This window comes from Xyrauchen texanus, chromosome 35 (genome assembly GCF_025860055.1).
Source record: "Xyrauchen texanus isolate HMW12.3.18 chromosome 35, RBS_HiC_50CHRs, whole genome shotgun sequence".
Lineage (NCBI taxonomy): Eukaryota > Metazoa > Chordata > Actinopteri > Cypriniformes > Catostomidae > Xyrauchen > Xyrauchen texanus.
Window position 1 is genome coordinate 23904938 of NC_068310.1, and position 23485 is coordinate 23928422.

The 23485-nt window shown below is 36.5% G+C and overlaps 1 protein-coding gene across 4 annotated transcripts in view; it reads right to left on the bottom strand.

Annotated features, from left to right (window-relative positions):
• Window positions 1–211: 211 nt before the first annotated feature.
• LOC127628895 (complement receptor type 1-like) overlaps window positions 212–23485 on the bottom strand; it is a 29811-nt gene continuing 6537 nt past the window's right edge. Inside the window, exons 3-17 of one of the 4 annotated variants that reach the window (XR_007968707.1) lie at window positions 18883–19071; window positions 18462–18561; window positions 18265–18344; window positions 17904–18086; window positions 16859–17032; window positions 16426–16608; window positions 15601–15774; window positions 15168–15350; window positions 14328–14501; window positions 12635–12682; window positions 9611–9640; window positions 8000–8042; window positions 7413–7479; window positions 1158–1255; window positions 212–369 (exon numbers count right to left, since the gene is read on the bottom strand). Coding sequence is in view for 3 of the 4 variants with exons in the window: in XM_052105850.1 (XP_051961810.1) it covers window positions 7425–7479; window positions 8000–8042; window positions 9611–9640; window positions 12635–12682; window positions 14328–14501; window positions 15168–15350; window positions 15601–15774; window positions 16426–16608; window positions 16859–17032; window positions 17904–18086; window positions 18265–18344; window positions 18462–18561; window positions 18883–19071 (1616 nt within the window). In the remaining variant the exon portion in view is untranslated. Of the gene's footprint in view, window positions 370–1157; window positions 1256–5493; window positions 6664–7412; window positions 7480–7999; window positions 8043–9610; window positions 9641–12634; window positions 12683–14327; window positions 14502–15167; window positions 15351–15600; window positions 15775–16425; window positions 16609–16858; window positions 17033–17903; window positions 18087–18264; window positions 18345–18461; window positions 18562–18882; window positions 19072–23485 lie in introns of those variants that run through there. The other 3 variants (XM_052105850.1, XM_052105851.1, XM_052105852.1) reach the window with 3 other exon arrangements.

Consider the following 23485-nt stretch of genomic DNA (forward strand, 5'->3'; position numbering starts at 1 on the left):
CCCAGCACACAAGCGCAGATTGGCTTCATCTTGGTGAGAGTGTGGACACTAAAATCACAGAGAGAAGGACACGTGAACAATAGATTAACAAATATATTTTCTGCCTTTTGCTCAGTTTAGGACTTGAGACACGACTCAGTCTCGAGATTTATGGACTTTACTACAACAGAGACTGTAATATTACCTTAATCTCGCGAGATGCCAGTTCCGTGACAGTCACAAGCAACAATCCCATCAGGGGAGGACCCCATGTATGGCCACTTGGGGTTCAGCCAGAGACCACTGTCCATACAGGAGAAGCCTGCATGCTCCCGACCCATCAGCTTCTCATAGACTCCTCTGGCTTGTGCTTCATGTTTGCATCCATAACTGTACACAGTACACATGCAAAACATGAAAAGGAAATGATTACTTAGTATTGGATGTGTAGAGCCAGTTCAGTGATTTAAATGCCATTTCCTAACCCCTATACTTAGTTCTACTCCTGCATAACCATAGTCTTATAACCCTATAACTAATAACTAACGTGCACCAAAGCAATGTGTTACTATACATTTCATTTAATATTCCACCAGTAAGATACATTTACTTAATAGACAAGCTTCTTTTTATCCAAATTATACCCTCTGTTGTCAGTTTCTTTTTCTGGACATAAACACTGTTTACACGAGGCCTTACCTCTGCCTTACCCTAATTCAAACCCTAAATACCTTGTAGCGGCTGTGGTGAACCTATATGCTTCTGGGTAGCATATGGCCTTGATCAAGCTCTTGGATGGTTGCTGTGGGTTGGTCTTAATAGCTTGTTTCAGCTTGGAAGCAGTTATGCGTCCAGCTCTTTGCCTAAACCAAATCCTGCTTGCACTCTGACTTCGAAGTTGCCCTCTCTACAGCCTGGACCTGGGACATGATGAGCTCTTCTAGCTGGAATACCTGGCATAGCTCTCCAAGCTCTTTGGGGGTAGCTGCAGAGTCTCTGGTGTTCTGTATTCAAGAACAGTTTTAGGAAGCATACTAGATTTGGGGATGAATTCTTTGTAGTAAGGCTCCTAGCCATCAGTGCTGCACTCCTTGGACAGTTTTTGCTTAAAGTCTCAAAAAACTAGCATATGTTTCTGACCCTCTCTTCACTCTTGGGCATGAAAGTGATTTCCCAACCTGGTTTTCAGTTGTCCTGCCATCAATAGAACGGTCAAGCTTTTTTTTTTGGCTTTAGCAGAGGAGAAGTCGATCAGAGCTACTGGAGCAGCAGGAATCTGAAAATAAGTTAACACAAAGAAGATCATTAAGTCCACATTTCTGTGGTCCATAACCATAACATATCTATATGCAGTATAAATCTGGCGTTTATCCTATGGCTGTGAGCAAAACAGGTAAGGCTATCATCACAGAATTGAGATGCCAAACTGTGTTTATGTGGGTCTTTGCTGTCTTAGCTTCTCTTTGTCCAACAGGGAAATTGTGACTGACCACATTGTCACAAGCTACACATGTTAAGGCAGAATATAGAATAGAAATAGTTTAATAATCCCCAACATTAGGTATGATGGAATATAATGAAAATCCCCTAAAAGAAGATGAAATGTAGGCTAGATGAAGACAAGCAATCTGCCTGATTAAGTAACCAAAGGGGCACAATATAAACATTAATTTAACATCATAATTTAGCCTACAGTTACAGTGTCCAAAAAATACAGTGTCACCTTACCTTTTTACATGTGATGGCATCAGCCACTTGCACTGCTCTGTTGTGCAGGAAGCTGTATCGCTTTCTTTCGAAGTGTAAATGTGCTATTTTTGTGTTCTAGTCAAACGGAATTAACTAACTTATGCATTCAATTCAAATGAATAGGGCTAGTGCTATGGTGTAATTGCCCTGAAGTTTATGGCCTTACATTATGCTAGCACCTGCCAAACACAGCGACACATAACTTACACGCTTACTACTCTCTCTCTCTCTCTCTCTCTCCCTCCCTCCCTCTCAGTAAGCAGTAACGTTACTCTGACAATGACAACCACGAGGAGAAGTTATCGGGAAAAAAATCACACTGAAGACATGACCAGTCTACTTGGCGGCGGCTAACACTAGCTACGTTTGCAACAACATTTTCACCGGAGGAAGAGGCAAACGCTTAGAAATAATAAACACCAGGCAAAAATGTTGTTACAAGAGCTAGTAGGATAAAAACGTGGGATTATAGCTACTGTGTTTGCAACGTCGGGAGAAAGATTTAATTTCCCGTTTCTACAAAATAGCTATAACATTAACAACAGTTAAACAAAAGATCGTTAGATCGTAAAAAAAAAAATTCATTAACGTATTTGTCCCAGCCGAATCCATGGTGGTGGTGGTCACGCAAGTCAGGCAAGCACTACTTCTTTGTTTCATGGCGGGTAACGTACTGTGCTCCAAAACATTGGTGCTGATTGGCCCAAGAGGAGTCCTGTGCGCCAATGAACGCTATCTATCGATCTGCACTCGATTGCTCTTCCTTCATCCTCCAACTACCCGGATGTCTGTCTCAGTAACTTGAAATTGAATTTGAGAACTGAATCTGAATTGTGAGAAGTGAATGTGAAGATATATAGAGAGTTTAATTTTCAGTGAGGATCAAATTTTATTGGACTTCAGTTCCAAACGAATAAATTCAGTTTCAAATGCAATTATTCAAGTTTAGCCATTCAAATTCAAATATAAATGGTTCAAATTCAGTTTCTGGTGGCACATATTTCAGCCCATAGGATTCCATCAGGGCCACAGGACTTTTGTGGATTGAGATTGCACAGAGCCTTCTCAACCTGCCCAATACTACACAAAACAGTCTCACACATGGACACAGTTGTGTTAGGAATGAAGGAAATTGATGGAGCAGTCCATAAGTCAGTAAAAAAACTAATTCAATGTGTCAGCCACTTTGTGTTCATCGATTCAAATTTTTCCTCCTGTTTTAAATTTTTTTTTTTATGACCCAGTTGTTTGTTGATATAGGCTAATCCCACCACTCTTTGGGATTGAGTCCCTTGAGAGCCTGCGTTATTTCTCGTAATAATCCTTCTTGGCTTTTATGAGCAGCATTTGCACGGTTTCTGATTTGTTTCCATTTGTCTGTCCCCCCCCAACTCTTAAACAAAGTCTTACCCCAGTTATGACAATATAGCACCAAATGAAACCTTTATGAAATAGGGCTCAAAATAATCAATTTGTTTTTATTTATTTTCCATGTTAATATATTGTATGGTGCATCATCATCCTGTATATGCTAAACTCTAAATATGTTACAATTTATAACAAAAATGCTAATTATTATTAAACGAATAATTCACCCAAAAATGTAATTCTCTCATCATTTACTCACCACAAGGAAAGATTTTTTTTTTAAAATAATCTACATGTGAAGCAAGAAAGCAATGTAAAATCTGAATTGACCTTTTTTTTTTTTTTTTAGAGAAGTTGTAGCCTAGGTTGACTAAAACTCCTACTAAATATACTGACATCAATAAAAATAAAAAAATTCTATCTATTAAAATGCAATAGGAAATGTACTAGCAATTTTTATAATGTCTTTATTGCAATCAATTTCAGTGCAGTACATATCTTGCTTAGAAGTCATCCAGAAATTCTTTCTTGGCATATCTACTGATTCTTATCAGACACATTTGCAGGGAAGAGGCAGTTATATGCCCAGTTCAAGGCCACAACACAGTGTTAAGCTGCTCCCCAAGTGAGACTCGAACCCAGAGTTCCGTTCTTATGGTGGAGCTTTTATTTTCAGGCCATCCAGTGTTACACAGAGCAGAGTGAGCAACAGCATTACAAGATGCTGAAGTGGAAGATTGGAGCAATGCTGTTGTATTTTAGTTTGTATATTACCACAATGGCAGTGGATTTCATATACAGTGGGTACGGAAAGTATTCAGACCCCCTTAAATTTTTCACTCTTTGTTATATTTTAGCCATTTGCTAAAATCATTTAAGTTCATTTTTTTTCCTCATTATTGTACACACAGCACCCCATATTGACAGAAAAACACAGAATTGTTGACATTTTTGCACATTTATTAAAAAAGAAAAACTGAAATATCACATGGTCCTAAGTATTCAGACCCTTTGCTGTGACACTCATATATTTAACTCAGGTGCTGTCCATTTCTTCTGATCATCCTTGAGATGGTTCTACACCTTCAATTGAGTCCAGCTGTGTTTGATTATACTGATTGGACTTGATTAGGAAAGCCACACACCTGTCTATATAATACCTTACAGCTCACAGTGCATGTCAGAGCAAATGAGAATCATGAGGTCAAAGGAACTGCCTGAAGAGCTCAGAGACAGAACTGTGGCAAGGCACAGATCTGGCCAAGGTTACAAAAAAATTTCTGCTGCCCTTAAGGTTCATAAGAGCACAGTGGCCTCCATAATCCTTAAATGGAAGACGTTTGGGATGACCAGAACCCTTCCTAGAGCTGGCCGTCCGGCCAAACTGAGCTATCGGGGGAGAAGAGCATTGGTGAGAGAGGTAAAGAAGGACCCAAAGATCACTGTGGCTGAGCTCCAGAGATGCAGTCGGGAGATGGGAGAAAGTTGTAGTAAGTCAACCATCACTGCAGCCATCCACCAGTCGGGACTTTATGGCAGAGTGGCCCGACGGAAGCCTCTCCTCAGTACAAGACACATGAAAGCCCGCATGGAGTTTGCTAAAAAACACCTGAAGGACTCCAAGATGGTGATAAATAAGATTCTCTGGTCTGGTGAGACCAAGATAGAACTTTTTGGCCTTAATTCTAAGCGGTATGTGTGGAGAAAACCAGGCACTGCTCATCACCTGTCCAATACAGTCTCAACAGTGAAGCATGGTGGTGGCAGCATCATGCTGTGGGGGTGTTTTTCAGCTGCAGGGACAGGACGACTGGTTGCAATCGAGGGAAAGATGAATGCGGCCAAGTACAGGGATATCCTGGACGAAAAACTTCTCCAGAGTGCTCTGGACCTCAGACTGGGCCGAAGGTTCACCTTCCAACAAGACAATGACCCTAAGCACACCGCTAAAATAACGAAGGAGTGGCTTCACAACAACTCCGTGACTGTTCTTGAATGGCCCAGCCAGAGCCCTGACTTAAACCCAATTGAGCATCTCTGGAGAGACCTGAAAATGGCTGTCCACCAACGTTTACCATCCAACCTGACAGAAATGGAGAGGATCTGCAAGGAGGTATGGCAGAGGATACCCAAATCCAGATGTGAAAAACTTGTTGCATCTTTCCCAAAAAGACTCATGGCTGTATTAGATCAAAAGGGTGCTTCTACTAAATACTGAACAAAGGGTCTGAATACTTAGGACCATGTGATATTTCAGTTTTTCTTTTTTAATAAATGTGCAAAAATGTCAACAATTCTGTGTTTTTCTGTCAATATGGGGTGCTGTGTGTACAATAATGAGGAAAAAAAATGAACTTAAATGATTTTAGCAAATGGCTGCAATATAACAAAGAGTGAAAAATTTAAGGGGTCTGAATACTTTCCATACCCACTGTATGTATTATATGTACCTAGATGTAATATACAAGATTTTTATATTATAATAAATAAATTAAATTAGAGTGGTTAAACAGCCTTAATTTAACAATGTAGAAAAAGCAACACAGTGATTCTTTAGCATTGCAAAATGATGACATAGCCTAACTGACACAATTTTAAAATTATTTTGTTAATGATGACTTCAGCTCCTTTCATAATATGCATTTTATGAAAACTAAAAATGTGAATTAAATAGGCATCTCAAAGAACTGAAGATATTTTGGGCTTGAGTTTGATGGACAACTCTACAATTATAAATAAAAAAAAAGAGACAGACAAAATAAATCATGACTTAACACTTAAAAAGAACATGCTTTCTCCATTCTCTTCTTCATCATCAGACCGAAAGCTTTAATCAAGGCTAACAGCATAAATGGTATTTCTGCAACATTTGTACATTGCATAAAGCTTGATAACACTGCAAAAACCCTATAGGAATAAAAACAGTATGCTCTGTTCTACTTAAAGGCACTTTTAGTACATCAGCAGGATTACTACTTTAAAATCTGCCCTGCAAATCACATCCTTTAAAAAATGTTTTGTTTTAGCCCAATTAAATCTGAAAACAATGGAAAACTACAACAGAGCCTCATGCTTTGTTTATACAATGCAGAATAAAAATACTGAAATGGTCAAGAATATTATGTAATATTGTGCTAAATGTGGCTGACTGCACAGAGAAAGCACATTTCTTAAAGTGATAGCCTATACACTTGGCTATCCACTTAGGACAAAGGGTAATTGCAAAATCATTCTTAAGTGCAGAGGGATCACCGTATTAATACAGTGTTGTAATTAAAAAAAAATACTTTATGAAAGTGAATTCAACTTCATTTGTGTAGTGACATCCTTTTCAAACAGAGAACATAGAATGATACAAAGCTGTCAAATGCTGTTAGTGAGTGAAGTGAAATGAAGCTTCTCTACACAAATGTGGGTGTTTGATTTTTCTGGTATGGAATTTGCTGGGAGGAACCTGTATGCTTCTACAGATTCTGGGACGTGCTTGAATCTTGCAGAATACATTTTGAGGAAGATTAATTTTGCATCTAAAATGTTCTTCATGAGAACTAAGGCTTGTTATTAGATCTGTAAAGAATATGATAAAGAGAGTAGTTAAAAAAACCTCTCAGAATTCTGCATTCGATATGTACTAATAGTAAAAGGAAATCGGTTAAATATCCAGTAGATAAACATACATACATTATGAAAAAAGGTGTCATAGATGTGAGAAATCACTTTTTCAGAACTTATAACTACCTCCCAGTCCAAAAGACTATTCAGTGTTCAGAAACTTGGCAATGGATAGCCTACTATTATTTCTACACACTAGAAAAAAATTATATTAAAAGTAGAAGTGGGAAAGTCTGTCTATACGTTCAAAAAATTACAAACATGCGGCAGAAGTTAAATAATTTCAGTCAGACTTTAACAGCTTATCAGGGGACATTTCAGTGCTGGTTGTTATGAGATCCTGACACAATGTAATGCAGAAATCTCAAAGAAGCTGTTATTAAAGTAAAGGGCAGTGCAAAATATATTGGACCTGACAGGCAAGCAAGTAAATACATAAAATCTTCAAAGTTTTACAACTGCCACCTGTGGCGAATCTAAAATGGCAACTCATTACACAGGTATGCAAAAGTGTATTTACACCCTACTAAAATGATTTCCCGTGTATCTCAAGGCTAGAAATATTTTGCTCATTGCTGCTCTGTAACAATGATAAAAATGTCAGCCTATATGCAAAAAATAAGGGCAGTCTTACCACAAACACATACATTCCCACTGAACCTCTTGATTGAACACATTAAAGAGAAAGTTGCCCAGTTTCTTACCATGTGAGGGTGTTATAATTCTTCCTCTTCATCTCCAGTTGGCAACGTTTCAGAATAATGTTTTGAGCTGCAACCCAAAAATCCGTTGATGTCAATATGTGCTTGACCGGACAGCTGGGTATGTTAAACTTCAGCCCACCATCCACTTACAAACCCTCACCCCATAACAACACAAGGACAAGCCTTCCACAAAAACAAAGCAGCACACAGCTTCCAATACAGGCTGTTAACATAGAGGGTAGCAAAATTCAATCCACCACTTCAAAACATTTTCATGGGAACTTAATATCATGTTTATGGACATACTTTTTTTTTTTTATATGAAATTAAGTTTCCATTGGCAAAATTCAAGCAGTGGATAAAAAGGAATCTATATTTCCATGAAAACCCTCTGAAAATGTTATCCAAACCTCCCACCTCTTTTGCAACCCTGAATGTAAAGCATTTTATTCATTTATTTAGCCTTTTTAGCCTCTTAATAGGTTTAAAGTCTCAGTGTCAAAATTCATTATAAAATAAAAACAGCCTACGATATCTAACAAGCACATGCACAACGAAACAGATACAATACAGTGTATTAAACTTACTTTCTCTTTTTGTAGTAACAAACTGCTCCAGCAAAGAAACATCCTAAACAAATAGAGAGGCAAATCCACACAATCTCAAAATAAATCAAGGACCAGATTTGATCTTAAACAGGCTGAAGCACTCATTCGTCTTAACAATGCTCCTCAGCAAAACAGGGTATCTGCACGTTTAAAATACTCAAAACATGTTTCCAAATATGTTTTTTTAAACTGGTTTATGTACCAATATATCAATACATAGGATTAAATAACATCAACCCACATTTTACTTTAAATAATTTAAATTTATGTAAAATACCACAAAGACACACTTAACTGATGACAAACAAACTCTAATGTTATATCATTGTAATATAATATAATACTAAATTATTGTATTATTGCAATATAATACAGACTTATTGTTATTATTAATAGGCTATTTCAAAATATTATAATTTTTTATAATAGTATACAATACAATAAAACATTTTTTGACATTCAATAAGTCATTTTTATGTTGCAATTTCTTTATCTTCATAAAGCATTGTTCCAGTTAAACCCTTGTCATTAATGTGGAAGGAAAACCTAACTCATTTTGGCCAAAATGTTTTAACTGCCAATGACATAGAATAGACCGGAAGTAATTAATTTCCAACAGAGAGTCACACAGTGACAGCGGTTTTTAGAATGAGATGAGCTTCAAAAGTTAAGTGTAATTCTGTGCATGTAAACACTTGTGAACAGCTCTTGAGACAGCTGAAAACACTATTAGGAGCAAGGTTGTGCCACATCTTCATTTTGAAGTATGCCACGCAGACGATAAATGTGTTTAATTTAATCACAGCTTTCAGCAGTGTAACAACCACACAAGGTCACATTATGGTCTTTCTTTCCCCAAATTAAAAACCTCTTCAAATGACAATTAAGACTCTTCTGATAACATTTAAGAGCTGTATAGGCTCCAAATTTAAAGGGATATTTCACCCATAAATACAAATTCTCAGATCATTTACTCACCCTCATGCCATTTCAGATGTTTATGACTTTATTTCTTCTGCAGAACACAAATGTAGATTTTTAGAAGAATATTTCAGCTCTTTAGGTTCTTGCAATGCAAATGAATGGTGGCCAGAACTTTGAAGGTAAAAAAGCACATAAAGGCAGCATAATAGTATCCCATGTGACTCTAATGGTTAAAACCATGTCTTCAAAAGCAATATGATAGATGTCGGTGAGAACCAGATTAATATTTAAGTCCTTTTCTACTGTAAATGTACACTTTCATATTCAGCCACCTACTGGTTGGGAATGATTAAAGGTGGAGCATTATAGTGAAAAAGGACTTGAATATTGATCTGTCACAAACACCTATCATATCGCTTCTGAAGACATAAATTACATTTATGCTGCCTTTATGCCATTTTTGCAATGTTTCACTTGCATTGTATGGACCTACAGAGCTGAGATATTCTTCTAATAATCTTTGAGATCAGCAGAAGAAAAAGTCATACACACCTGGGATAGCATGAGGGTGAGTAAATGTTGAGATGATTTTTCATTTTTGGGTGAACTATCCCTTGAAGACATTTTAAGGACCCACAGAAAAACTTTATATATTGTGAGACTTACCAATCCCTACCAGCACTGATGCCACAATAGCTAATAAAAAGAGAAAAACAAAATTAACATTACATAATATGTCTTTGTACGTTTACATGCATGCAGTATGTGCTTGTATACCATTACAGATCACAAATCAGTTTGTAATTTCAAATTTTGCAAATTTCCCCTCAAAATAAATTTTTTTAAAGCATTGTTGCAACAGCCATCAAAGCAGTGCTTAAAATCAGGTCTTTTTGCACTTTATAATCTGCAACACATTCTCAACGTCCCTAGTCCACGGTTTGCTTTGTCTTTTTTTCCCCATCTGTGTGTTTGTGATGTAATTGTGTTTACAGGTGACTGCTGGCCGAATGAGTAATTGGGAACACCTGCGTGCAGTCTACATAAACCGCCTTCCTCCCGCAGAAGAGGGGCAGGTTGCATTCTTTCTTTGATGTGCTTCAGTTCATCTCACCCATATTTGTTTTCCCTTCCATTGTGCTCAAACAAAAATTCATTAATTATTTTTTTTTTTGTTTAGATTAATTAAAGGAAAAAGTGTGGGAAGCTACCTCAGCTGAGTTCGCAAACAAGTGCATCCTTTTTGTGAGGAAATTACTCAACACAAGGATATTCAAAGGCTCATCGTCCTTTCCACTCACAAAATATGATGTTAGAAATGAGCAGAGCTTATTGTATTTGCTGTCACTATATGAAATAATTCTACAAGACTACTTTCGATTACACTAGCATTATTTAAACATGATTTCACGCCAATCAAAATACAACCATGGCCAAAAGTATTGTCAGTGACATACATTTTGTGTTTCGCAATGTTTTCTGCATCAGTTGTTGTGGTGTTGATACACACTGTTTCTAGATTATTGTGCAGAGTGATCAGATGCATTTGAAATAATTGCAAAAAGCTTCATTAGCCAAAAAAATTTACTTTATCACAAAAACTCAAATTTGTTTGGCCCTGGCACAAAATTACCAGCTAACATAATTTCACTAATCATATCAGCAGCACCTGGGAAAGTGTGAACGTGTACTAGTCAGGTGAAATCACTCTATAATCCAATCAGAATGATAAGAGCAGACTGTTTGCTATAAAAGAAGGTAAGAAATGCTTCCAATCATTGTGTTCTTGTTCGCAATGGTTACCTCTAAAGAAAGACGTGCAGCCATCATCGCTTTGCATCAAAATGGTCTCACATGCAAGGAAATTGCTGCAAAGAATATTGCACCTGAAAGAACCATTTACTGGATCATCAAGAACTTCAAGGAGAGATGTTCAACTGCAGTGAAGAAGGCTTCAGGACGTCCCAGATTGTCCAGCAAGTGCTAGGACTGTCTCCTCATGAGAAGTCAGCTACGGAATCATGTGACCACCAGTGCAGAGCTTGCTCAATATTGGCAGCAGGTTGGTGTGAGTGCATCTGCACGCACAGTGCGGCAAAGACTTTTGGACAATGGCCTGGTGTCAAGAATGGCAGCAAAGAAGCCACTTCTCTCCAAGAAAAACATCAAGGATAGGCTGAAATTCTGCAAGTAGTATAAGGATTGGACAGCAGAAGACTGGTGCAAAGATATTTTCTCTGATGAAGCCCCCTTCCGACTGTTTGGGACATCTGGAAAATCGATAGTCTGGAGAAGAAAAGGTGAACGCTACCATGCAGTCGAGCCAACAGTGAAGCATCCTTAGACCATCCATGTGTGGGGTTGCTTTTCATCCAAGGGAGTGGGCTCTCTCACAATTCTGCCCAAAAACACTGCCATGAATAAAGAATGGTATCAAAACGTCCTGCAAGAGCAACTTCTCCCAACGATCCAGGAGCAATTTGGTGATGATCGTTCATTTTCCAGCATGATGGAGCACCATGTCACAAGTCAAGAGTGATAATGAAGTGGCTCGGTGATTATTACATTTAAATTTTGGATCCATGGCCAGGCAACTCCCCGGATCATAATCCCACAGAGAACACGTGGTCAATCCTCAAAAAGCGAGTGGACAAGCAGAAGTCCACAAATGGTGTAAAATCACAAGCATACTTGTGGTGTTAACTTGCATCTGTGGATGCAGTGGCGAAAGGTGTTGACTGACAAAGGTTTTGCTAAGTATTCCTGAGCCCATGTCATGATATCCATTACAGACGAATGACAGTTTATGACAGCGACATCCAAGGGATCGGAGATCATGCATATTCAGAAGTGGCTTTCCGGCAGGACAAAGCCAAACCACTTCACTTCACCTGATTTGAAGTGGATATTTAAAATAAAAATGTATAATAATATTAAAAAACAAATTAAGTTAAAAGGTAAAACATCAATAATGTGTTGTTGTAGTGCTTTAAATATAGTGCAGTGTGAATAAAATGTATACTCCTTTTTGTTTTTTTTCCTATACTGTCCAAATTCTTTTTCCAGTATTGGGGTTGTATTTCAAGACTATTACTGTTGAATTCAAATGCATAATCCGCAGGTCTCCATTTTTTGGGGTGTACTAAGAAAGCTTTGTGGATATAGATAAACTTGTTATTAAGCCTATTTGTTGAAAATCTGTTATCCATGAAATACCCTATTGAAGGCTGAGCGCTCCATGATTCAGTGCACGTTGTTTTTTAAATGTTGGCCAGATTATACAGGGTTCCTTAAGACCAAATATAGTTGACTAATCATTAAATAAAACACCCACTGATGGACACATGGCCATCCCATATATTTGTGGGAATACTAGAATTATCTCATACAACCAGTTTCATTCACATTTTAACAGGGCTCCCACACCTTTTGACCAATAAGATTTTCCAGTTGTTTGTGATTAGTGGACAAGGTTTTTCAAAAAACATTACCTGGCCGGATTTTTATTATAATTGTGAGAAGCCAGTTTTAAGCAGAACAAGAAGCTACGTTTAATCATTAGGAATCAGCTCTTCATTCAATTGTAAATAAATAATACATTTAAAAAAATTTATAAGAAAAAAATGCTGACATCAATTGAGCATGAACTAGGTCTATAGATGAAAGTATGACTAGAACAAGGAAACTCACCGAATACATGATTTGGAGGAGGTAAAGTTGGTGTGGGGGTTGGAAGAGCTTGTGTGGGGTACAAAGGGTAAAGTTAGAAAAAAAAGAGACAAATTTCACTTTAGAAATTGCCACTAAATTGCCTTAACACTTCATTCAATTCGGAGATTTAGGTGTAGGACAACTTCAAGGTGTAGATAGGAAAGGTAAAATTCACCAGTTCATTAATGACTACATTAAGACAGCGCCATCAATGTGAGTTTAAACAGTCTATCCAACATAAGAGGAATAATCACTCTCTTACATATTAAGAAAATTAATGTTAACAATATCAAGATCTGGTGTGATAGAGATTTTACTGGCCAAAACATTCTATAATCCTGCTATTAAAAATAATATATTATGTTATATAATCATATTTCAGAGTTAGTAGAATAAAACGTATGTGTAATTAGCAATGACACAGACAGTTAGTTACAGCCAATAACAAAATTATGTATTTTGGCTCATTTTAAAAGGATAGTTCACCCAAAAATTTATATTCTCTTATCATTTTGTTACGATCCAGTGTTGCGTTTTGTTTATCTTTCTACTGTGTTTCTCTTTTTCCCCGTGTGTGTGAGACTTCTTAGGACCGAATCACTGATTGGCTCATGATTGAAGGATTGGATAGCTCCACCCCTCAGTGATTATGTTTGGCTGACTAATTGACACGGTTCGCTTATAATCGGGAGAGCTGCTCTCTGGAAGAGGGGTTTTGTGTGACTTTGGGCAGGTCACATATCTCCACGCTCCCAGACCAACTGGCAGATCAACGAAAGCCACAGCGATATGGTTCTTACGTTAACTTGTTTATGCTATTAGTTTAATGCAGCAACCTGTAGGGGTTTTCTTTTGACTTTGTTTACTGTCAGTGTAGTCAGGTTAACTGGTATGATCTGGTATTTTTCTTCTAATTTGTTAGGTAATTTATCTGTCTTTCTTTTTAAGTGGGTTTTGTTTGTCGTTTTGGAACTTTGGTTACCCTGAAGTCAAAAGAGAACTATTGCTGCTTTAACTTTAAATCATTGTTTTTGTTAATAAATAAACAACAGCGTCTACTTTTCATTGTCCCATGTTTTTGGTCTGGCAGTTGACTGAAACCTCTTCTACTTTATTACTCCCTCATCCCCTAGACAAGGGATCGTAATGCTCTATTATAATTTTTTCTCCCCAATTTGGAATGCTCAATGAGCTCCAAGTCCTCATGGTGGCATAGTGACTCGCCTCAATCCGGGTAGCGGAGGACGAATCTCAGTTGCCTCCGCGTCTGAAACCATCAATCCGTGTGGCTTGATGAGCACGTTACCGTGGAGACACAGCGCGTGTGGAGGCTTCACACTATTCTCCGTAGCATCCATGCACAACTCACCACGTGCCCAACCGAGAGTGAGAACCACATTATAGCAACCACGAGGAGGTTATGTGACTCTACCCTCCCTAGCAACTGGGCCAATTTGTTCGCTTAGGAGACCTGGCTGGAGTCACTCAGCACACACGACTCCAGGCCCCCACAAATGCTCAGTTATTACGAATTTCTCTACAAACGAAATGAGGGCAAGTATGTGAAAATATTATTTTTGGGTGTACTTTCATTTTCATAGACTGACATTAATAGCAGATAAAGGGTAAGAAGCCATGCTGTACAATCATTTAAACAACATTCAAATCTTACCAATGCAATTTGGAGGTTCAGGAGTCCATCCATTTTCTTTACACTTAATATTATCTGTTCCTTCCATTTTATAGCCATCTTCGCATTTAAATTGTAATAAGGTATCTAGCTGGTAGGGGGGCAATTGTTTACTGATTTCAATTGCATGTGGAATTTCAGGCTTTGAACACACATCTAGATAGAAAAAAAGGGAAACAATTATATGGGAAACATATAATCTCTCGGATTCAAATGCTTTCTCAAATGTAATACATACAGTACAAATTAAAGAAAATAAGTAAATTTGTTATATTTATGAATAAAATATTTAATAAATCAAGAAAAAACAACCTAACAACAATTATATATATATACACACATTGCTGTTCAAAAGTCTGAGTCCAGTTATGAATGCTTCAATTTATAATTTTTCTACTTTAATATAGTTTTTATTTTCGCAACATTTTGTGTGAAAATTGTATTATCCTAAAAATTATTTTAGGACTTTCTGGTTATTTAAATGACAGCATGCACTTGAGATGGCATGGACTCCACAAGTTTGTGCAAAACCTGATGATCCATATTATCAAGCATGCTTTAAGAATGTTCCAACGAGCATATTTAATTGAAGCAAGGACAAATTAACTTTCATACAAAAAGGTTAACATGGTCAATGTGCAGAATTGCAAATATTTCATATTTTATTCATGAAATTTCATTTTGTATTTTTTTTTAATGCTAAAACTTTTTAGCTCCAGATTAGAAGCAGATTTTGAATCCCATATTTACTGTGGACTTATACTTCAACCAGCACTATATTCAGACACTTAACACTCCACTGGCATCTCAACTGTAACTTACAAACACATTTTGGTGGCTCTGGTTGAAAAGTTTCATCTTTAGAACATCGAAGGGTTGATTTTCCAATGAGAAGAAACCCACTGTTACATTTGTAGGAGACATTTTGTAAATATTCATAACTTTCCAAAGGCACAGCATTAAGCTGCCCATTTTCTACTATTGGAGGTGGTGGACATTTCACCGCTAAAGAGAAAGAGAAGAAACAGAACCATGTTGTGGTGGATATCTAGATGTTTACAGCATTTTTTACCAACTCACTGTGTTTAGCAAAGCGCTTAACATTTTGAAAATAAAAAATACGTTTGACTTTTTGAATTACTTTTCAACTCTCACACAACTCTTTAATAAACTGACTTTAATAGGAGATGAGAGGGTGTGCAGTCATGCTTTCATATCATTAAAATACCATTATAAATCAGTATTTCTGTCTTACCAATGCACTTTGGTGGTTCAGGGTCCCATCCATTTTCTTTACACTTAATATTATCTGTTCCTTCCATTCTATAGCCATCTTCGCATTTAAATTGTAATAAGGTATCTAGCTGGTAGGGGGGCAATTGTTTACCGATTTCAATTGCATTTGGAATTTCAGGCTTTGGACACACATCTAGATAGAAAAAAAGGGAAACAATTATATGGGAAACATATAATCTCTCGGATTCAAATGCTTTCTCAAATGTAATATATACAGTACAAATTTAAGAAAATAAGTAAATTTGTTATATTTATGAATACAATATTTAATAAATCAAGAAAAAACAACAACAATTATATATACATTGCTGTTCAAAAGTCTTAGTCCAGTTATGAATGCTTCAATTTATAATGTTTCTACTTTAATATAGTTTTTATTTTCACAACATTTTGTGTGAAAATTGTATTATCCTAAAAATTATTTTAGGACTTTCTGGTTATTTAAATGACAGCATGCACTTGAGATGGCATGGACTCCACAAGTTTGTGCAAAACCTGATGATCCATATTATCAAGCATGCTTTAAGAATGTTCCAACGAGCATATTTAATTGAAGCAAGGACAAATTAACTTTCATACAAAAGGTTAAAATGGTCAATGTGCAGAATCGCAAATATTTCATATTTTATTCATGAAATTTCATTTTGTATTTTTTTTTAATGCTAAAACTTTTAACTCCAGATTAGAAGCAGATTTTGAATCCCATATTTACTGTGGACTTATACTTCAACCAGCACTACATTCAGACACTTAACACTCCACTGGCATCTCAACTGTAACTTACAAACACATTTTGGTGGCTCTGGTTGAAAATTTTCATCTTTAGAACATCGAAGGGTTGATTTTCCAATGAGAAGAAACCCACTGTTACATTTGTAGGAGACATTTTGTAAATATTCATAACTTTCCAAAGGCACAGCATTAAGCTGCCCATTTTCTACTATTGGAGGTGGTGGACATTTCACCGCTAAAGAGAAAGAGAAGAAACAGAACCATGTTGTGGTGGATATCTAGATGTTTACAGCATTTTTTACCAACTCACTGTGTTTAGCAAAGCGCTTAACATTTTGAAAATAAAAAATACGTTTGACTTTTTGAATTACTTTTCAACTCTCACACAACTCTTTAATAGACTGACTTTAATAGGAGATGAGAGGGTGTGCAGTCATGCTTTAATATCATTAAAATACCATTATAAATCAGTATTTGTGTCTTACCAATGCACTTTGGTGGTTCAGGGTCCCATCCATTTTCTGTACACACAATATAACTGTCTCCTTCCATTTTATAGCCATCTTCGCATTTATACTGTAAAAATTTTTTTAAATGGTAGGGGGGCAATCCTCCAGCTATTCGAACTGAATGTGGAATTGTGTTCTTTATACACCCACCTAGAAAAAATAACAATCAAGCAGTATAGGGATAAAATATAATCTCTCAGATTTACATGCTCTCATTCTCAAATATGTTGTATACATTACACATTTAAGAAAATGTATATGTTCTGTTAATGAATTTTGTTTATGAATATTTTTTATTTAATAATAAAGGGAAAAAAACTACCTGGAGGGAATACAATTATTTATCGATACCAAGGTTTATTAAGGGGCAATATTTGCCCCCTTGGTTAGATTTTCAGGGGCATGTTATACCTTTATAGGGCATCTTTTTCTAACCAAATAAAACATTTAAGGTGTAATAAGGTGTGATGTTGTACCTTTATGTCAAACACTTACATTTATTCAATTGGTTATGCATTCTCAATGTGAATAACTAGATTGAGAATTTATTCAATCTTAGCAATAAAATTCAATCAACATCAACTCCTTTCTACAGTAATGCGTATTATTAGGCCTAAATAGAGGAATAAATTATGGGTATTTTTGCCCCGAGCCCCTGTACATTTTTTACCCTCATCTATACCACGAAGTTCAAAAAGTTCACCAGTTGCGAAACCTGATGATCCATCTTATCCCAGCATGATTTGAAAATGTTACAAGGAGCATTTTGTGAAGGAAGTCTGACCTTTTGTACAATAGTCAATATCAACAAATTAAATTATTTGATTAGTTACCTGAACATAGTGAAGAATCATAAATAATTCTTGTCCATTTTTTATTAATAACTTCCTTTGTTTTATATTTTTCAAAACCTTAACTTTCTGTGGAAAGTTTCAATTGGATTTTGAATCCCTGATTTTCAATGTGGACTCAAACACGACCATACACGTTTCTCTCTCTACTAGTATGTCGACCAACTTACCAAAACATTTTGGTGGTTCTGGTTGAAAAGTTCCATTTTCATCACAATGAAGTGCTGAATTTCCAATGATAGAAAACCCACTGTTACATTTGTAAGAGACAGAATGTAAATATTCATAACTTTCCAAAGGCACATCATCAAGTTGCCCATTTTCTACTTTTGGAGGTGGTGGACATTTTACCACTAAAGAGAAAAAAAAAACATATATTTAGATGTTTCCAGCATTTGTTGCCAGGTGCAACCTACTGTGCAGAGCACATGAAAGTAACATCCATGTTTCTAATACTAATCAGGAATGGCTATGAATGCATTTGTACTCCTCTGTGTTATTTTATTTATTCCAACACAAGGTAAGACAAACCTTCACAGACAGGATCTCTGCCATCCCAGACTCCCTCAGCTCGACACACTCTTTGACTTCTACGGACACTTAACATATATCTGAAATCAATGATTATCTTATTACCAAATGCTCAACGTAGACAGTGCATAATTTAAATTCCATACGGTTCAAAAGACACTTAAAACAGCACAAAGGACTTTAATCAATTCACTTACCCTTTGTTACAAACTGCTGTAATCGTTTCGCCAAATAAAATACCATTAGGTATTTCATATCTCCCATGAGAGAAATCTGGAAGGCTTCCACAGGACCTTCCTGAAATGTTTTAAATTAGTAATTGAATAGTTTAGAAGTGGGTGGATTACATTGGTGAACAAACTGAAGGAAATAATGGGAAGTCTTTTCAATACTAAATTTGCTTAATTTAGGGCACATCAAGACATTGAGGAAATAATCTATCATGTTTCCAGTGTTCATTGATAAAACTGCTGTGATATTCAGCAATTTTAGGCTTGTTTACCTACGCTGCATGTCCTCAAACTATCTAAAATAATTTTAAGGTATCATAATGGAATTTACGCATGTAGGGTGCTGCAATGTAAAATAACATTTCAAATATGTAATGACAGTAGTTACTTGTGCATTCGAGGGCCAGATCTGTCCACTGGTTTCCAGAGCAGGTAACTGATCTTGATGCTTTTGAGTTAATTGGCTTATATCCTGGTACGCACACAAATGTTACGGTGGATCCATTGGGGAAACCAGTCAAGCTGTTTCCATCTGATAAGACGACATTCTCTCCAAAATGAGGCCGTGTACATTGTGCTGCATAAATAAAAACAAACTAATATATTTATATATATATATATTTTTTTTTTTTTTTGGTAACAAATAACGGAGATGTGATAATCAGCTAGAACAAAAATTCAAGACTATCTCTACAAACTGCTTTAAAGAAAAATAAAGTCTACCTGTTAGTTACAGTAAGAATGTTTAAGTGTGCATTTTTATTTTCTCAAGAAAAATGTGCAGTAGGTCACTAGAAAAGTAAACATCCATTTTGTAACCCCTCGCAATTACTTCAGAAACTTATAGAATTTCTTTCATATACGTTTCTCAGAACAAGAAAGGGATGTTTCTTATAAATCTTGTACACTGCCTTTCTCAATACTGAAACAAACGCAACTGTTTTGTATAAACATGCAGAAACAAAATGAGACCCATACATTTTCCACCGAAACTCAAAACAGGAAATATCTTGTCTAATTCTACGCAGATTAGCCAAGATGGTTTCATAAAATTATCATACAATTATCATGGTAAGCTTTACAGTATGAATAGATAAGCATTAGTGGATAGGTGACAAGAACACACCTGCTGGTTAAGCTACTCTGGAACTTATAAGTGCACAAACGATAAGCTGGCATATAGAATTCTAATGGCCTGTATGTCTGACCTGTCAATGTCATTGGGTCTATTACCATGATGACATTTTGCAGGCCATTTCAAATGGCAATAAACGTTTTGGGTTATGCATGCATCTATTTCAAGAACAGAAGAAGCCTGACTGGGAGTCAGGTGTGATTATGGGCATGTTTACCCTGTCAAGAATTAGGTTAATTATGCGTAAAGTGGCGACATGCTGTGACCCTGACTAGGCTATTTTTATCTTATTTTACTCTGCCTTTTATTTTATTTATCTTATGTTATGCTGTACAGACTACTGAATACTTCTTACAGTGAACAATTAATTGTTTATGATTGCCAGCTATGAATAAAACTTGCACTAACAGAGATTTCACTCACAATTAGCAATTTCAAGTCAAAGAAACATTTTAGAGTTGGGCCTAACTACAAAAATGTATATTAATATATGACATTTTAAGATTTTATAAATTATGACTTTTCTAGGCCTGCAAATCACTGATAGTTGCCTTATATTTCCAGGCTCCCTTACGACTCCGTCCACTTGACCTTGCATAGTAACGCATATGGGGAGTGCCTTTATACACAACCTATTTGAAACCTCTCTATAATAACGGCAATATTCTAATATTGGCTATGGTGTTTGAGCCACGCCTGTTTTGGCACGAAACTGACCGCTATAAAAACAGGTGCACAGACACCATTTCCTCAGAAATTCTTACTTCAAGACAGTGAACATCTCATCTCAAAGCCCTCTACCTTCGCCGTCGACACACATGAGCCAGCGGACGGAATCTTCACGGCAACGAGTGGACTCTCCGCTCCCCTGCAGTGCTCCAGCAACATCTCACGGCCTTAGCTGGAGAACGGACCTTAGCATCCTGTTTGTCCACAGTGCGTCGGTAATATATATATATATATATTTTATTTTTTATTAGGGCTGTCAATCTATTAACATTTTTATTCAAAATTAATTACATGGTGTCCCGATTAATTAATCGCGATTATCACATTTAATCACATATACAAATATTTGCTTTTTTTATTTGGTAATATTTGAAAGCCCCTCATATAACAATAATTCAATATATAAAGATTATACATATTCATATATTATAATACATAGTTATCTTTAAATATTCAAAAATGTATATATATAAAAAATATTCAGATAATTAAAATGCATTACATTCTTGTAGTAGAAGGCAAGGCAAGTTTATTTATATAGCACATTTCATACACAATGGTAATTCAAAGTGCTTTACATAGAAGAGATTAAAATAAGAATACAAAAATAAGAATAATTGAAACAGTTTAGAATAAAATAAAATACAGTACAAACAGTCGGACACACAGTGGCACAGTGCTCATTCAGTAAATGCACAGCTAAACAGATGTGTTTTGAGTCTGGATTTGAATGTGACTAATGTAGGAGCACATCTGATCTCTTCTGGAAGCTGGTTCCAGCTGCGGCTGGCATAATAGCTAAAAGCAGACTCTCCTTGCATAGAGTGAACCCTTGGTATTTCTAGCTGATGTGATCCTAATGATCTGAGTGATCTGTTGGGTTTATATTCAGTGAGCATATCTGCAATATATTGAGGTCCTAGCCCATTCAGTGATTTATATACCAGTAATAATACTTTAAAATCAATCCTAAATGTAACTGGGAGCCAGTGTAAAGACCTGAGGACTGGTGTGATGTTCATATTTTCTGGTTCTGCTCAGAATCCTGGCAGCAGCGTTCTTATGAGCTGCAACTGTCTTATGGTCTTTTTGGGAAGGCCAGTGAGGAGTCCATTACAATAATCCAACCTGCTGGTGATGAAAGCATGCACAAGTTTCTCTAGGTCTTGACTGGAAACAAAGCATCTAATTCTTGCAATATTTTTCAGATGATAGTATGCCGATTTAGTTATTGCTTTGACATGACTACTGAAACTAAGGTCTGACTAGAGACACACCAAGATTCCTGACTTGATTTTTAGTTGTTTGACCCCTAGCGTCAAGGTATGCATTCACCTTGAGAACGTCATCTTTGTTTCCAAACACAATGACTTCAGTTTTGTCTTTGTTTAACTGAAGAACATTTTGGCACATCCAACTGTTTACTTCATCAATGCATTGGCACAGGGAGTCAATGGGGCTGTAATCATTAGGTGATAGGGCTAAGTAAATCTGTGTGTCATCTGCATAGCTGTGGTAAGCAATTTGGTTCCTTCTCATTATTTGGCTCATTGGGAGCATATACATGTTGAACAGGAGTGGCGCAAGAATTGAGCCTTGAGGGACTCCGCATGTCATGGACGTCCACTCAGACTTTTGGTCTCCTATAGTCACATAATAACCTCTCCCATCTAAGTATGACCTGAACCATTTTAGGACCATCCCAGAAAGCCCCACCCAGTTTTCCAGCCTGTCAAGATGTATGTTGTGATCAACAGTGTCAAATGCAGCACTGAGATCGAGTAGTACCAGTACTGATAATTTGCCTGTATCAGTATTTAAGCGAATATCGTTTATTATCTTTATGAGCGCTGTCTCTGTGCTGTGATGCGATCGGAAACCAGATTGAAAATTGTCAAAGTATCCATTTGAGTTCAAGAATTTGTTCAGCTGATTGAAGAAAACTTTTTCAATGATCTTGCCTATGAAAGGAAGATTTGAGATCGGTCTATAGTTGCTTAATATGGTCTTATCCAGATTGCTCTTTTTCAAGAGGGGCTTGACAACTGTAGTTTTCAGGGAGTTTGAAAACTCCCAGAGAGAAGTGAAGAGTTTATCACTTCTAGGAGATCTGCTTCTAAAAAGTTGAACACACTTTTGAAAAAAGATGTGGGAAGTTCATCAAGGGCGCAGGTTGATATTTTAAGGTGCTGTACGGTTTCTTCCAAAATTTTGCCATCAATTTCTTTGAAATCAGACATAGTATCTACTTTCTCAGGTTGTGGTTTGATTTGTCTGACCCCAGCACAACTCAAGGATGTGCTGATCACCTTTCTGATATTATTGATTTTTTCAGAGAAGAAAGAAGCAAACTCACTGCACTTGCTGTCTGAGAGCATTTCACTGGGAATCTGGCTTGGGGGGTTTGTCAGTCTCTCTACAGTCGCAAAAATAGTGCGTGTGTTGTTTAAGTTGCTGTTTATAATATTCGAGAAGAAAGTCTGTCTAGCTTTGCCTAGTTCCATATTAAAAGCATGGATGCTGTCTTTGTAGATGTTATAATGGACTACAAAATTTGTCTTCCGCCACATGCGCTCTGCTTTTCTGCATTGTCTTTTCATATTTTGCACTGCTGTTGAGTTTCTCCAAGGTGTTTTTTTGTCTGCCACTCTTCTTCCTGACTTTCACAGGAGCAATATCATCAATTACACTTTTAACTTTTGAGTTAAAAGAATCAAGGAGAAAATCAACAGAGTCAGGAGATATACTTGGTGTTAAAGATATAGCCTTCATAAATAGTACACTAGTGTTCTCATTTAAGCATCTCTTCTTGGCAGACACAGATCTAGCTTCAATGGCAGGAGAGATCAATATATCAAAGAAAATACAGAAATGATCAGACAGTGCTACATCCTTAATAACAATCGATGAAATGTTTAGACCTTTACTGATAAGTAAATCTAGAGTGTGTCCATGATTGTGTGTGGGTCTATGTACATGCGGAGTCTGATCAAAAGTTTTTAAAACAGATATGATTTATTTTGTCATATTGTTTTCTGCATTATCTATGTGAATGTTAAAGTCTCCAGCAATGGCAAAACAGTCAAACTCTGAGGTAATTGTTGATAACAGTTCTGTAAAGTCCTCA